General features: G+C 44.4%; 1 protein-coding gene across 2 annotated transcripts; it reads right to left on the bottom strand.

Annotated features, from left to right (window-relative positions):
- znf830 (zinc finger protein 830) lies at positions 1–4,304 on the bottom strand. 2 transcript variants are annotated; one of them, XM_084411784.1, is made up of 3 exons: positions 3,973–4,304; positions 3,824–3,924; positions 1–2,491 (listed from the first exon to the last, which is right to left on the bottom strand). In XM_084411784.1, exons 1-3 carry the CDS (start codon positions 4,221–4,223, stop codon positions 1,812–1,814), a joined length of 1,032 nt encoding a protein of 343 aa, XP_084267910.1. In that variant the 5' UTR covers positions 4,224–4,304; the 3' UTR covers positions 1–1,811. The 2 variants fall into 2 exon arrangements, with proteins under 2 accessions (XP_084267910.1, XP_084267909.1); XM_084411783.1 differs by having other exon boundaries at positions 5–2,491; positions 3,824–4,303.
- Between the last annotated feature and the right edge of the window lie 12,863 nt (positions 4,305–17,167).

Genomic DNA, 17,167 nt, shown 5'->3' on the forward strand with positions numbered 1-17,167 from the left:
ACCAGTCTAAACAAGCAGTGGTGCAGCCACTCATCAAAACAACTCATTTGGACACATCAGTACTTTCAAACTATCGCCCTCTCTCTAAGATTTTAGAGAAGGCAGTTCTTCTACAGGTGCAGACACACATGGTGTTCTTGAGGTGGTCCAATCGGGTTTTTAGACATGTCATAGCACTGAATCCACACTTTTGAGAGTTTAATGATCTTTTAATCTCAACTGACTCTGGAGACTGTGCAATTCTTATGCTTTTAGATCTCACAGCAGCATTTGACACACAGTTGACCACAGTATCCTTATCTCTCGCCTCGAGCATGCCGTGGGGATTAAGGGCACTGCCTTAGAATGGTTTAGGTCATACTTGTCAGACAGAGATCTTAGAGTCAGTTTCGGTGGCTCTGTTTCACCTTCGGTGTCTCTCACATGTGGAGTTCCCCAGGGTTCGATTCTCGGGCCAATTCTGTTTTCACTCTATTTACTCCCCCTTGGATTAATATCAAAAAGACACAACATCAGTTTCCATCTCTATGCAGATGATCTGCAAATCTACCTGCCCATCAAAAGAAATGATGGTAATTCTCTAACAAGATTGGTTGACTGTTTTAATGATATTAAAGCCTGGATGGCTGTCCATTTTTTAAACTTTAACGAGAGTAAAACTGAGGTCATGATTCTTAGACCCAGTGGCACCTCTGATGTCTCACAAATAGATCTGGCCATTCTGCAACCTTATGCTAAGTCTGTCGTAACAAACCTGGGAGTCAAAATGGATTGTGATTTTAAAATGGAGAAGCAGATCAATTCTGTTGTGAAAGCCAGTTTCTTTCAACTTAGGCTTCTCACTATGCTTAAGCCCTTTTTATCCTTCACAGACTTTAAGAGGGTTACACATGCATTTACCACAACACGCCTTGATTATTGTAATGCTCTGTATGTAGGTGTTAGCCAGGCCAACCTTTCTCGTCTACAACTGGGTCAAAGTGCTGCCGCTCGTCTCCTTACTGGAACTCGTAAGCGTGATCACGTCACCCCTGTCCTGGCCTCTCTTCACTGGCTCCCTGTTAATCTTAGGATTGATTTTAAGATTCTATTGTTTGTTTTTAAAGCCCTTCGTGGACTAGCTCCTGTCTATATCACTGCTTTGTTGAAGCCACATGCTAACCAGTCTCTTCTTGTCGTCCCTAAAACACGGCTCAAGAGCAGAGGGGATCGAGCTTTCTCAGTGGCAGCCCCGAGACTGTGGAATGAATTGCCTCTTCATGTTAGACTGAACCCCAGCCTTCCGGTTTTTAAATCGCGACTTAAAACACATTTTTATTCTTTGGCTTTTAATCCGGCATGAGAATTGTTGTATTGTCTGGTGTTGTATCCTGTCTATTTACTGTTTCTTGTCAATGTACAGCACTTTGGTCAACATGGTTGTTTTAAAATGTGCTTTAGAAATAAAGTTTGTATTGTATTGTATATAAATTTAATGGTACAATAAACAACATAACTTGCTTTTTCAAATGTTCTTTTTTTTGCAGGCCTAACAAATCAAAAGTGATTAATGAGAGATCATATCAGCCCAATATTATCACCTCTTCATCCCTGCCCAACACGTCTGATGTTAATGTTCAGAGAACAGTGTGTGTTCGCCTCTCTTCCAGAAGTGATCAGACCTACATGTGTGTTCATCATTCACTGCACACCAGAACTCTCAGCTGCGTGACTGTTTATATGAGGAATCTGTGAGAAACATGTACAAGCTCATGTGAAGCTGCTGGAGTCCGTGTCTGTACACACACACACACACACACGCAGGAGTGTGTTCAGGCGAGCGCTCCTTTGGCCCTCCAGTCCTGCGCCAGCACGTGCATCAGCTCCTCCTCTTCCTCCTCCTCGTCCTCCTCCTCGTCTCCGCCGGCTGGCCTCGCCGCGTCCCTCTGCTGTCTGGCTCGGCTCAGCGCGCTCTTCACCACTTCCTGTCTGGCCCGCAGGACCTCCACGCGCCGGAAGCACAGCATCTGCTGGTCGATCTCGTGGATCTGCCGCTCCAGACGGCCCTCCTCGTCGTCCTCGGCCACGATAGCGTCGGACGCGCTGTTGACCTGCCGCATCTCCTTCTGGAACTCCTCCCACTCGCGGTCCATGTGGTCTCGGGGCGTGTCCACGTTACGCACCTTGGCGTCGCGCACCGGGTCGTCGAAGAAGCCCTCGGGCAGAGCCTCGGCCGGGCCTTCCTTCCTCTCCTCACCGCCGTCCTCGGCCTGAGCCACGGAGCCGGAGTGAGACCCGGAGACGGAGACGGAGCCGGAGTGAGACCCGGAGACGGAGCCGCTGTCGAAGAAGTCCGCGGGGAGACCGGCGTTCGGGACCGGCTCTCCAGCTGGAGCTGCACTTCTGCCCTCTTCCTCACCACCACCACCACCATCATCATCATCATAGTGTCCAGCGAGGAGCACGAGACCTGCAGACTGACCTGAAGATACGGCCGTCTGCTCCTGCTGTCCTGCACACACACACACACACACACACGGTGGTTATTTACCTCAAGACAGATCGTACACTAATGACCAGGAGAATGCGAGTGATGTGTGTTCAGTCTTTCTCAGCGCCGTCAAAATAAAAGTCCCAACAACACGCGTGTCTCACGTCACCTCAGAGTTCCTACCGGCGCTGCGAACGCAACCAGGAACACCTTCCTATGGGAACCGCTAGTCTAGTTCCCAGAACTATCCGGTGCGAAAGCCCCTGAGACGGAGGAGAGGAAGGCTGTGAGCAGCGACGCTAGCAGAACCTAAGACACTGGGTAGGCAGGGTTTAGATTCCAATTGGAATAAAAAAATTGGAATTTAATTGCCGTCTGAATCCACATCTCTGAGTTTACAAGAGATTCAAAATTCAAGGTTTAAATCCTTTCTGATCACTGCCGAGCACCGTACGCAAGATGTAAACTTTTATTACTGAAATGCTGGAAAGTATTTACAAGAACAATATTTCATCGCAGCTCCACCTCAGCGAACACAAATGGGAAAGAGAAGAAAGCATGTACACTTTTGAAAAGGTTATTATGGCAGCAATTTATGTTACAATTTTAAGATATGTAGGCTAGGCTATTATAGGCTATTATAGGCTATTATAGTTTGGATTATTTTTTAATATCCCATGAGTCCTAATAAATGCAATTTCAACTATTTCTGAAGTGCTTCATTTATAAAGATCACCGCTTTCTCACATAAACAGCCCCTGCACGAGAGAATAGCTGATTCTCCAGCCGTGGATATCAGCAGATTCAGCAGCATCGCCACGGACAGCGCCGGGTAACGTCGCACGTAAGAAGGAATATCTTAAGCAGCTTCCTGAGGTATGGTTCGGGGAACACACTTAGGAACATAAACACCTTTGGTAAGATATAGGCTATCTTTCGAGTCTTCTTAGCGCGCTAAGAGTGAGCGTTATCGGGGAACCGGGCCCTGTTTATTTCATTTGTATATATGTTGTTCTGTTGTATTTATTTCGTAATTTGTTCTTATTTTATTACTGACTGTCTTCAACAATATTTTAAAAGTGTTAGGCTAGTAGTTTTTGGTGTCATAACCTTATTTATTTAAGTTACATGGGTCAAAAAGATAAAAAATGATAATTAGGCCCATTCTATTTTAATGTATTTATTTATAACTTGTTTGTGCAGGACCAGTGGAGATGTTGGCAGGGCAAGAACACATTTCAACCACAGCAGAAAAACCCCTGAGCCCTGAGGTGTGATGGGGTGATGATGGTGCTCATGAGGAGGATGTGATGATGTTTATGATGATGTTGTTGTGATGGTGTGATGTCGCACCTGCAGTGACGCGGGTCTTGGCTCTCTTCCCCTCTCCTGACGCTGAACTCGCGGGCTCGGGCGCGCCTCTCTTCAGCGATGAGGATGAGGATGATGAAGGAGCGTGTGTTGTTCTGCTCTTCAGCACTGAGGATGAGGATGATGAAGGCGCGCTCTCCTTGTTCTTCAGCTCGCTGACCCGCTCCTTGTGTGTCTTGCCCAGCACATGAGTGTGCCACAGCAGCGCGGACCTCACCGGCGCGTTGCACAGCGCGCAGCTCAGCTGACCCGCACTGCTGTATCGCGCGTGCGGCGAGTCCACGCGCTTATCGCGCTCCGTCGAACGCTGCTTCTCCCGCATCAAGCGCCGCAAGTCCTCTTGGTTTACCACCTTCTTCTTCCCCTTCTGTGAGGAGGCCATCTTCGCAGGCTCGTCGCGGGCGGATGACGCGTTTCTCCTGCGGCGCTCTGTGTGTGTGTGTGTTGAGCTCTTCCTCCAGGCGGCGCCTTCAAATCTCGGCAATAATACATTAAAAATGTAAGCGTTTATATAATATTTTTCAAAACATGTATCATATCTGTCTAATAAAACTCTATAAAAAAAGATTAAATAACGTAAACAGATTATATAAATTAAAATTAAATTAAAAAGAGCCGAGCTGATCCAGTATTCTCACACGTGATTAATAACACACACGTGATTGGTCCATCCTTCTTCTTCTTCTTCTTCTTCTTCTTCTTCTTCTTCTTCTTCCACTTCCACCTGCATTGCTGGTACAGGGGATGTTTTAAAAGATCCACTACAGATCCTCAGAGCCTGAGCTTGCAATACATCCAAGACCTTCACGTTGGACTCTGCTGAAGACATATACACTATGCAGCCATAATCAAAGACAGATCTCATAAGTGCCCAGTATATATTAAGCAAAGCTGCTCTGCTTGCTCCCCAGGACTGCCCTGATAAACAGCGGAGAATGTTGACAACCTTTTTACACTTGCTTTCTACCTTATTTATGTGAACTTTCCATGTTAACTTTTCGTCAAACCATACCCCAAGAAATCGGATAGCCTTAACTTGCTCAAGAGGGTGATCATAAAGGTTTAAAAATAATGGGGTGAATTTACGCCTCCTTGAAAAACAAATTACTTGAGTCTTTAACACTGATAGTCTAAAACCCCATTCATTTGCCCACTCTTCCACTTTTGTTATTGCTGCTTGTATTCTTGTCTTGATATGTGATATATTACGTCCTCTGGCCCATAATGCTCCATCATCCGCATACAAAGATTTGCCTATACCTTGCTCTACATTTGAGAAAATATCATTAATCATGATATTAAACAATAATGGGCTACACACACTACCCTGCGGTGTACCATTCTCCACTGCATATATTTCAGAATACTCTGTACCTACTCTTACCTGTATCTTCCTGTCAAATAAAAAATCCAAAATCCAGTTGTATGCCTTACCCCCTATTCCCATTGACTTTAGCTTAATTAGCAACCCCTCCTTCCATAACATATCATATGCTTTCTCTAAATCAAAGAATACTGCAATTACTGTCTCTTTATTGGTTTGTGCTTTTCTAATGTCAGACTCTAAACATAAGACTGAATCCATTGTGTTACGGCCCTTACGGAAACCGCTCTGATAGGGAGAGGAGAGACCTTTGCTTTCCATGTAGTAGATTAGTCCATCCTGGCCAGCGCTGAGTAAAGTAACAGGCAGCACGTGACTCAGTCTAAGCTCCAGCTGTGTGCGAGTGCACTCATTCCCTAGTCCCTATATAGTGTGTGTCTGTGCATTAGAGTGCACTCATTCCCTAGTCCCTATATAGTGTGTGTGCATTAGAGTGCACTCATTCCCTAGTCCCTATATAGTGTGTGTGCATTAGAGTGCACTCATTCCCTAGTCCCTATATAGTGTGTGTGCATTAGAGTGCACTCATTCCCTAGTCCCTATATAGTGTGTGTGCATTAGAGTGCACTCATTCCCTAGTCCCTATATAGTGTGTGTGCATTAGAGTGCACTCATTCCCTAGTCCCTATATAGTGTGTGTGCATTAGAGTGCACTCATTCCCTAGTCCCTATATAGTGTGTGTGCATTAGAGTGCACTCATTCCCTAGTCCCTATATAGTGTGTGTGCATTAGAGTGCACTCATTCCCTAGTCCCTATATAGTGTGTGTGCATTAGAGTGCACTCATTCCCTAGTCCCTATATAGTGTGTGTGTGTGCATTAGAGTGCACTCATTCCCTAGTCCCTATATAGTGTGTGTGCATTAGAGTGCACTCATTCCCTAGTCCCTATATAGTGTGTGTGTGTGTGCATTAGAGTGCACTCATTCCCTAGTCCCTATATAGTGTGTGTGCATTAGAGTGCACTCATTCCCTAGTCCCTATATAGTGTGTGTGGCATTAGAGTGCACTCATTCCCTAGTCCCTATATAGTGTGTGTGTGTGTGTGTGTGTGCATTAGAGTGCACTCATTCCCTAGTCCCTATATAGTGTGTGTCTGTGCATTAGAGTGCACTCATGCCCTAGTCCTTATATAGTGTGTGTGTGTGTGTGTGTGTGTGTGTGTGTGTGTGTGTGTGTGTGTGTGTGTGTATTAGAGTGTACTCATTCCCTAGTCCCTATATAGTGTGTGTGCATTAGAGTGCACTCATTCCCTAGTCCTTATATAGTGTGTGTGCATTAGAGTGCACTCATTCCCTAGTCCCTATATAGTGTGTGTGCATTAGAGTGCACTCATTCCCTAGTCCTTATATAGTGTGTGTGCATTAGAGTGTACTCATTCCCTAGTCCCTGTATAGTGTGTGTGCATTAGAGTGCACTCATTCCCTAGTCCCTATATAGTGTGTGTGCATTAGAGTGCACTCATTCCCTAGTCCCTATATAGTGTGTGGCATTAGAGTGCACTCATTCCCTAGTCCCTATATAGTGTGTGTGCATTAGAGTGCACTCATTCCCTAGTCCCTATATAGTGTGTGTGCATTAGTGTGTACTCATTCCCTAGTTCCTATATAGTGTGTGTGTGTGCATTAGTGTGTACTCATTCCCTAGTCCCTATATAGTGTGTGTGCATTAGTGTGTACTCATTCCCTAGTTCCTATATAGTGTAATACTGTATAATATATTATATAATATATAATATAATGTAGCTACTATAATTAATATTAACAGTATACACTGTATGCCTGATTTCATATCTAATAAAGAACTTAATTACAATTTAATTAAATCAATTAAGAATGCCACACACTATATAGGGACTAGGGAATGAGTGTACCCTAATGCACACACACACACTATATAGGGACTAGGGAATGAGTGCACCCTAATGCACACACATTTATATAGCGCTTTTAACAATGTAGATTGTTCCAAAGCAGCTTTACAGTGATAACAGGAGATTACAGTAACAGAGATTGTTATAGCAGCTCTAGAATAAAGTTATTGTCCAGCTAAAGTTAGTTTTGATTGATTCACTTCCGTCACAACGATCGTTAGTTATTAACTTAGGGGCCGCTAACACACACCGTTTTAACAGAAAAACAGAAAACAGAGAGAGAAAAACTTCATAATTTGAGTCCATCTAACTTACATTTATTCACACATTCAAATTATGTCCACAAATTAGTAGAATCTACTTATATTTTATTAGTAATGCAATCAAACTTATAATATAATTTAATTAAATTGTAATTAAGTTCTTTATTAGATATAAAATCAGGCATACAGTGTATACTGTTAATATTAATTATAGTAGCTACATTATATTATAGTTATATTAATTAGATTAGGATTTTTGGATTTGGACTGGACTACTTTTTTAAATTGGTTTGCCCTTTTGGATTTGTTTACCCTCTTCCTTTTTCCTGGTAATGGAGCCAGCAAGAAAGAGGAGTATTCTGAAATGGTTGCTCATAATAAGATAAATGTATTATTATTCTTTATATAATAAAGAATATATTATAGTCTTGATATAATAATAATCCTCACTATATGGCTGTATAATATTTCATGTCTATTATTTTATGTTTCATGGTGAAATGCAAATAAAACTAGTAACATTCACTGCACAAAACCCCCAGAAACAATTCTTAACGTTTCCCACCCCAGAATATTCTGTTGCAGTTTATTACACTCCCTCCACCTTAAAGGTGAACTAAGTAACTTTTTTACCTTAACTGAACAGCTTCGGAGTCATTGGAATGGTTATTTTACTTATTTCGGGTTGAATGGTGGTCGTTTCGCACCCCCCTGGTGCCCGTGAGCGGAAAATACGCACTTGCAACTTTGAGCCGGCCGGCAGCCGCCGCGTCAGGAAGTCTCGCGTGATATCAGGTCTCGCGATGTAAACAATTGCTTTACGGCCAAAAGAAATCTGCTAAAATGCTGTCATTATTGCGCTCCCTCACGCTGTTCGAACCCGAATGAAGAAGACGTTTTAAAGAATATCCCATCTGCTTTGATGTCGTTGATCTGCTAGCCTCTGGTGTCTGAGAATAGCCAACGAGTTTTTACAACAGTGTTGTCAAATAAGTGCTGCATTCAACTCAGTCTCACTTTGGTTGTTCATATTGTCACTATCCAAACAATTTATGAATAACTAATTAACTGTGTGTGTGACAGTTGTCTCTGCACAAGTAAAGTCAGACAGAGAAAGATGCATATATTATTTTATACCCAGGCAATGGACAAATGTCTGCTCAGGTCATTGGCTCAGGATTATTTAATTTGTCTGCTATTTCTTTGCACAGTAGCTAGGTGTCACTAGTGAGCAATGCTGAATGAAGCTTCGAGTAATGAACCTTTGGCTGAAGCAATGGGCTGTGAGGCCTCAGTGGTTCAGGAAGCCTCGTTTGGCCATCACTACTAGTAGCAATAAAGAGTCGTTGTTTGAGCTTAAAACCAAAGTTTCCCAATCAGGACTCAAAGTGGTTTGTGGTAACACAGCAGGTAAGCCATGCTTCCTCTGCCCAACAAATCTGCCTAGCTCTACTACCCACCTGGGTATATACCATCCACTAGAGTACCATAGCGCCTCTGGTGGTGTGTAGTAGTAGTACACTCAGTAGGAAAGAACATGGCAACAGGTCTGAGCCTGTTACCAGACAAAGAAGTGGATGACGTCACTACAGGCGCTCTTTTATACTCTTTTTATACTGATCTGGTTCAATCTGTTTCAAAATCAACGAATAGTCGGGATTTAAGTCCACATAAGCATATACATCTCACAGATATTGTGCAGATACTTTCAGTAGGAAACAGTAAACATTTGTGTTTTATTATAGGTGGTTTTGGCATCAATCATTCATAATGAATTAATGCTGATGGGAAATGAGGAAATGTGCAATCATACTGAGTCTCTTACTAATCAAGCTTTTGAAAATTGAGGAAAAAACCACTCACATCCACTCAATAGGGAAATGTTTTCTAATGGAAGAAACCAAATCAATTACGAGACTCAGAAGAAGTGCTTCAAGTTAAATCCTTCATGACTGACACTTTAAAGAATGCATAAAAACTGTATTGTTTACTATTTTAGCTATTATACTCTTCTAAATCATCATATGTGAAATATATGCATCACATCACTTTTGTGTTCACTATCAACATGTGGATGAAAGTGTTCATTACTGTCATTATTTACCATTAAGCTAAGATGCTGTTTGATTGTTCCTCAGGTGTACCGTACTGTGAAAAAGTCTAATGTTCACAATACTTGAACATGAATTAGCTTTTCACCAATATTAAAGGTGCCACAGAATGGAAAACGTCTCGGTTACGTATGTTACCCTCGTTCCCTGAGTAGGGAACGGAGACGTTACGTCGGATGACGACGAATGGGGTTTCGCTTAGAAAGCCTCTCACCTTCGAGTATACAAAACGAGCCAATGGCAATGAAATGCCATGGGTCTGCGGAATTTGCATAGCGTAAGTCCGCCCCCCCCCCCCCCCCCCCGTGGGGGTATATAAGGAAGTACGCTGGCAACATGCAGATATGTCTTCGCTGAGGAGCCGAGACTGAACTCAGGCGTTCCCAGCGGTACAGCGGAAGTGGCAGGGAGACGTTACATACGTAACCGAGACGTTCCCTTTCGTGGTCACTCCGAGTTACGTCGGATGATGACGAATGGGGTCCCCAGTCTAATCACACCACCTCAGCTGTCTTCCAGTGCCCTGCATAAGTCTGAGCTCCCTGTTGTGAGACTAGCACGGACGAAGGAGTCCTACTTAACACAGGAATACCAAGGTACACTGGGAAGCATATCTCAGCGGAAATATGCAATTATGCCCAACCCGAAGGGGGGGACTTGGAATACACATATGACCCCGAGGGGCTGCATATGGAATAACACTGGGGTGTCCAGCCCCAGGTGGAATATTTCAACCCCAGGGGTGGCAAGGTGGCTTGCCAAGGGAAAGACACATGCTCAGAGAGGCTTACAGTGGAAATACACATGTGGGGGTCGCCCAGAGGGGGAACCATGCACATGGAGGCACCTAGCCAAACGCGAAAGCTGCCGGAGGCATAACTCTGGCGTTGACGTCGACAGTGCTGGAGGAGACTCAGGGCTTATTAGGCTCACCTGAGGAAAATATCGCACGTATCCCGTCCGTGGAGAGGAATGGCGAGCAAGCGAAGACACCTGAGCAGAATCTAGTACCGGCTAGTTGAAGCGAGTACATGAGAAGAAACTGGCTCCACTCAGAGATTATAGAATCTCGCGAATGTGTTAGGTGTTGCCCAGCCTGCAGCTCTACAAATGTCTGTTAGCGAGGCGCCATGCGCTAGAGCCCAAGAGGGAGTGGAGTGGGCCGTCACACCAAGGGGGCATGGTCGGCCTTGCTGCTGGTATGCCAAAGCAATGGCGTCCACTATCCAGTGGGACAACCTTTGCTTGGAGAGTGCCTTTCCCTTCAGCTTCCCACCATAACAGACAAAGAGCTGGTCTGAGGTCCTTAAACAACGCATTCTGTCTACGTAAGCACGGAGGGCGCATACTGGACAGAGCAGTGCCAAGGCTGGGTCTGCCTCCTCCAAGGGCAGCGCTTGCAGGTTCACTACCTGGTCTCGAAAGGGAGTGGTAGGAACCTTGGGCACATATCCAGGCCGGGGTCTCAGGATCACGTGAGAGTTAGCCGGCCCGAATTCCAGGCACGCTTCGTCAACCGAAAATGCCTGCAGGTCCCCTACCCTCTTGATGGAGGCCAATGCAACCAGGAGCGCTGTCTTCATTGACAGGAACTTAAGCTCCACTGATTGCAGAGGCTCAAATGGAGCACTACAAATGGAGCTCAAAAACCACTGAGAGGTCCCAAGAGGGTACGAGGGGAGGACGAGGAGGATTCAGTCTCCTCGCTCCCCTCAGGAACCTGATGATCAGGTCGTGCTCTCCCAGAGACTTAACATCAACTGCGTCGTGATGTGCGGCAATGGCGGCAACATACACTTTCAGGGTGGAGGGAGACAGCCTCCGCTCCAACCCTTCTTGCAGGAAGGAAAGCACGACACTGATCGGGCATTTCGTTGGTTCTTGATGTTTAGAAGAACACCAGTTGACGAAGAGGTTCCACTTCAACGAGTAGGCATGTCTCGTGGACGATGCTCTAGCGGAAGTGATGGTAGCCACCACCGCTGGTGGTAGGGTACTCAAACCTGCCTCGTCCCGCCCCTGCCAGGTCCTTCCTCAGGGGAATCGGCCAGGGAGGTGCTGTCGCGAGGAGTACTAGTTCGGAGAACCAGGTCCGGTTGTGCCAATACGGGGCAACCAAAATGACCTGCTCCTCGTCCTCCCTGATCTTGCGCAAAGTCTGCGCAAGGAGGCTCACTGGGGGAAACGCATACTTGCGTAGGCCCCGCGGCCAGCTGTGCGGGATATAAATGGCTCAAAGCGACCTCAGATGCTTCTGACTCCATATGAGGAGGTGGCGAGCGAGTTGCGACATACGACGGGAGCGCAGACCACCTTGATGGTTGATGTACGCTACTGTCGCGGTATTGTCTGATCGGACTAGTACGTGCTGACCCTTGAGCAACGCACGGAAGCAGTGCAGGGCGAGACGTACAGCCAGCAACTCGAGGCAATTGACATGCCAAAGGCGCTGGGGTCCTGTCCAGGAGCCCGCGGCAGCATGTCCATTGCACATGGCGCCCCAGCCCGTGGTGTAGGCATCTGTTGATACAACAACATGCTGAGAAACTCGTTCTAAGGGCACTCCGGCCCGTAGAAAACTGAGGTTCGACCACGGGGTGAAGGTCTGACGGCAGGCTGGAGTCACTGGGACTTGGAGCGTGCCGTGTTGACATGCCCACCTCGGGACTCGATCGCGAAGCCAAAGCTGAAGCGGTCTCATATGAAGCAATCCGAGCGGCGTTACTGCGGCTGTGGATGCCATATGCCCCAGGAGCCTCTGAAATAGTTTCAGTGGAACCGCACTCTTGTCCTCGAATTGGCGAAGACAAGTCAGCAGTGACTGCGCGCGCTCGCTCGTAAGCTGCGCGGACATGGCGACCGAGTCGATCTCCATACCGAGAAAAGAGATCCTCTGCACGGGGCAGAGTTTGCTCTTCTCCCAGTTGACCCGAAGGCCCAGACGAGCTAGGTGCCGGAGCACAAGGTCCCTGTGTTTGCAAACCTGGTCTCGAGAGTGAGCTAGGATCAGCCAGTCGTCGAGATAGTTCAGGATGCGAACCCCGTGTTCCCGGAGGGGAACAAGGGCTGCCTCGACGAGACCGGGCTAGCCCGAATGGGAGAACCGCGTAATGATCACCCTGGCCACCAGCCAAAGTATCCCATAGGAAGAGATAGATTTGGGGTGTGGCAGAGGGGACTCTACCCATTTTCACTGAGATCATTGAGTCTCGATCTATAAACATCGCGATGGTCATGTTCCCGCAATGAAAACATGACTCATCCACGAGCGCTGCCGAGCGCGAAACAGCGCTCGTGACCGTTAGGCAGATGAATCACGCGCCCACATCCAGTAAATACACGGGCCAACCGTCTTGAAAAAGACGTGCCGCGTGCAGCTCTTTTAGAGAGAGGAAAAAGCTCAGCAGAGTGCTGAAGCGCCCAGGGAGAAACACACACACTGTCGGCAGATCACTGCACAGATCAGCAGCAGGCAATGCGATCTCGCTGGAACGCGCCATCACTCCAACACACTGAAGAGCCGCTCGTCTCGTAGAGTGAAGATGATTCAGAATGGCTTGCAGGAGTGAAGAGAACTCTTGGCTCCTCAGCGAAAACATATCTGCATGTTGCCAACGTACTTCCTTATATACACCCACGGGGGGGCGGACTTACGCTATGCAAATTCCGCAGACCCATGGCATTTCATTGCCATTGGCTCGTTTTGTATACTCGAAGGTGAGAGGCTTTCTAAGCGAAACCCCATTCGTCGTCATCCGACGTAACTCGGAGTGACCACGAAAGGGAACTGTATTTGCCTTGGCATAGTTGAATAATAAGAGTTCTGTACATGGAACTGACATACCATGAGCCTCAAACTCCATTGTTTCCTCCTTCATGTGTAAATCTTGTGTTTAAAGACGGCTAAAAAATGGGTGAATGCCAGCATAACACCGACTGTGACGTTGCAGTCGAGATCATTAATATTTACACCCCCAGTATTGTCATATACCAGCCCATGTTCTAGGCCAGGCAGTGTTAACGTGGACCTGCACAGCCGAATCAGCACAAGTTCTGCGGGTATTGTGAAGAAGCAAGCAAAGACAACAGGGGAAATGTCAGATCATGTATATAAATGTTATATTCCAGGCTGTGCTGCGGATTTGAGCACTTTTCATTCCCTTCCCACAGACCAGAACTGTCAACAGACATGGTTGATGTTTACAACAGGATACCTCACCATTTTAATTCACAGTTGTTTAGTTTGCTCTGCCCATTTCACCACTGACAGTGTTTCTAACCTGGGACAATATCAAGCAGGTTTCGCTCAGCGTTTGATACTGAAGAAGGCAGCAATTCCAACTAGCGTTATATTTCCATTATAACCCCTACCACAAGCGGTGAGTAACGTTAGTGATTTTATCCACTTATCCACTGTTGAAGCCATTTCTGTTTACATCGAAAGTTTCTTAGTGAGCTAATATTAATGATAGTTTACACTGTGTTGTCGAGATCGAACGCAAGAAACTAGTACAGTAACGTTAACCTTAGCTAACTAGCAAGCTCCAAGTAACGAGCATAGATAACTAAATAGTATGACGACTATTTACACAGAGGTTAATATTATTTCCGCCTGTGTTGTCATATAAATTACAAAATACAACTGTAGGTACATCTATGTCAATCCCTTTTGTCGGGTAGTATTATAATGTGGCCTATCTTCATCAACAGCACATAACTCAGGAGCTAACTAGGTTAGTTTGGTTGCTTACAGATAGCTCACTCGCTCCTTCTAGCGAACGTAACCTTCATCACTTCAGTTGAAACGATTGTCATTTGACAATGCATCTAGTCAATTTCACGAGTTCACACTTACATATAATTTAAATGGGTAAGTTTAATGCGTATATGGCGTGCTGTCCGGAGGGAGGGCTCCGAGCTCGGAGTTCAGCCCGAACCCAGAGTACTCCCCCCGTATGTAAGTGTTTAGGACTAGAAGTGTGGAGAAGGGGTGGTGGAGGGATGCTGCAAAAACTGTCAATGGAATGAGGTGAGACTGCTGAGTATATATACCTCTCACCATTGATTGCTGAGTGCTTTCCACTTGTGTTAATTATCTGAACGTGCTCCTCCCGAACCTTGTTAATAAAACATCATTTGTTAAAATATTGTGTTGTTTGTGAACTGAACTATGATTATTTTGCACGTTTGTATTTCAGAGTACATCACAGCTACTGCGTACACATCTGTGAAACAGCCAATCAGAGCAGAGCTCGACATTATTATTCATGACCCTTCCAAATAAGGTAATAACAGCCCATTCATTCCAGGGACAAATCCTAGGGTTGAAAATGAACATGTAAAACCGTATCTGGAGGATTTTTGCCAAACAGACAGTGCAAACACATCTAAACATAACAGAGACTGGACCAAGAGTGAAGGCAAGGGTGAGGCTTAAATAACACGAAATGACACACAGCTGAAACAAAAGAACTAATAATGACGTAACCATGGAAACTGAACATTGAACGCAGAGGAAGTGCATGCAGGAGAGGGCCAGAGAGGATGATGGGAAATGTAGTGACCATGACAACAACATGATATAACATGTGGAACGCACATTTTGTAATGATTTGTAAATATTTAACAGAAATGCCCATTTCTCTTGTGGATACAGTTAATATACTTTACATTTATCACTACATCAAGTGTCCATAATTAGAATCAGACACAGATTAATGGAACATTATTAAAGTGTAGTGCAGAATCAAACTAACTCAACGTTTACTGACAGATTGATGTGGAGATTCACACACATCAGTGTCTGGAATGAAACTGCAAATAAAGTGATTTTGTTTTCAGTAGAAAAAGTTGTTATAATATTTTGTCTTTACTGATGTTTTTATTCAGCCCTTACTGCATAATCATATTTTGATAAACTTACAGTATGACAAAATCGTAGTATTATATCACTGTATTTCTGGCTATTCACATTCTCCTTTCTATAACACTTGTGTCTTTTTTTAATGGTTTTATATTGTGGAGTTTGGTTTGGTTTGCTGAGTGCTGATGCGGTTGCATGTTCATTAACTGTTAATGATGTTTAATGCATCTTTGTTTGGTGTTTCTGGAGTTAATTCAGGCTATAAAAGAACGCTGAGCAGCTCATAAACACCATCATCTCCTGATGAGCAGCGTCTTCAGTCTGATTCCCGGTAAGATCATGTCGTCTCATGTGGGATTATTGTGTCATTGTGTTTCAGCCTTTATTCAAACGTTAGCACATGTTGTTCAGCTTGTTGACTCTCTAGTGTGCTTGATTATGTGTAGAAGAAATTAAAGAAATTAAGATGGAATTGTTTAAAGCAGGTTTGGAAGTTTTCTTTAAGGTCCTGTCGGAACCAGTTTCCATTTCAGGATCTTGATATTCATTTGATGATGATGATGATCAGCTCATAAACTTCATCACCTGTCTTGTAGTTTGATGTGTTCATTATGATTCCAGGGAAGATCATGAGATCATCTCATCCGTGAGTTTATATAGTCAACTATCTCTGTGTTTCAGCCTCTGGTCTCACTGGGATCATCTGCACTTAAACTAGTTTCCTTTAATTAACATTGAGTGTGATTTCAGTCCGTCAGCAACACAGATTTCCATTCTTAAAGAAAACAGGCTTGCAGAGCAGCAGAAGAATCAATATTTTAGAGAGATCAAAGTATCTGTGCTTTATCACCGATCATTCATTGGTTTCTTACTCGCCTGAGGATATGAATAAACACTGAGTGAACTTTAAAGATGAGGGCATCAGATATAAAGTGTTCTCAGATTACTTCAGTCGTCGTAGTTGAGCCGAACCGTTTGTGAAAGTTACACTGGTTTTTCACTCAAACCACCATTGTTAGTTAATTGTGTCTTTAAGGTAATTACAGTTGCACACGTTGGATCAAATAGTTTGTCTGTAATCTCAGGCATTTCCTACATTAGATCCACAAGCTTTAAGATGTGTGTTTTTACAGTGTGTGCAGTGAATGAAGAGCTCTTTAAACACGGCAGTGGAAACTTGTGAAACATCTGTCAGTCTGTGTGTTGCTCCACAAACTTCTGCTTTGACCTGCAGACGAAACACACAATCCTGTCAGTAACGTAAGTTCTTCAAGATTTACTCCTAGTTTAATAAACCATTGTACACTTGCAGCTGTGCTGGACTGAATATGCAGAAAAACAGCATTCTTGCTTCTGTGATATTGTTCAAATGGAGGATTTCCAAACTTTAATCTTACATTTCACGTATTTCAAGCTTTCTAACATTACACACATCTCCTCTAAAGAACATGTGAAGCAAACTGAGGAAGCTTTATTTCAACAATCACACAGAAAACAAGTTATGTCATATATTTCCCTAATGTTTTTAATAAAGTAGTAAATAGTAAATGAATGCATGTTTTTAAACTAATGACTGGTTTGTAATTTAGTGTTGCCTGTCAAGATTTCATGAAACAATGGCAGAACAAAACGCCAGCATCAACGGATCAAGTGGAGTAGATTATGACGATCAGATGAGGGAATTTCTCAGTAAACTTTATTCTGCAGACTCATTAATTATCAGGATAATTTCAGCCATTGAGATTGTAATCATGATCTTAACTCTGTTTGCGTTGTGTGCTCTTATCAAATCTCATCGCTCCACTCCAGTGTTTGTTATTCATTTGATTCTTT

This window comes from Rutilus rutilus (genome assembly GCF_951802725.1).
Source record: "Rutilus rutilus genome assembly, chromosome: 6".
In the NCBI taxonomy this organism is placed as follows: Eukaryota; Metazoa; Chordata; class Actinopteri; order Cypriniformes; family Leuciscidae; genus Rutilus; species Rutilus rutilus.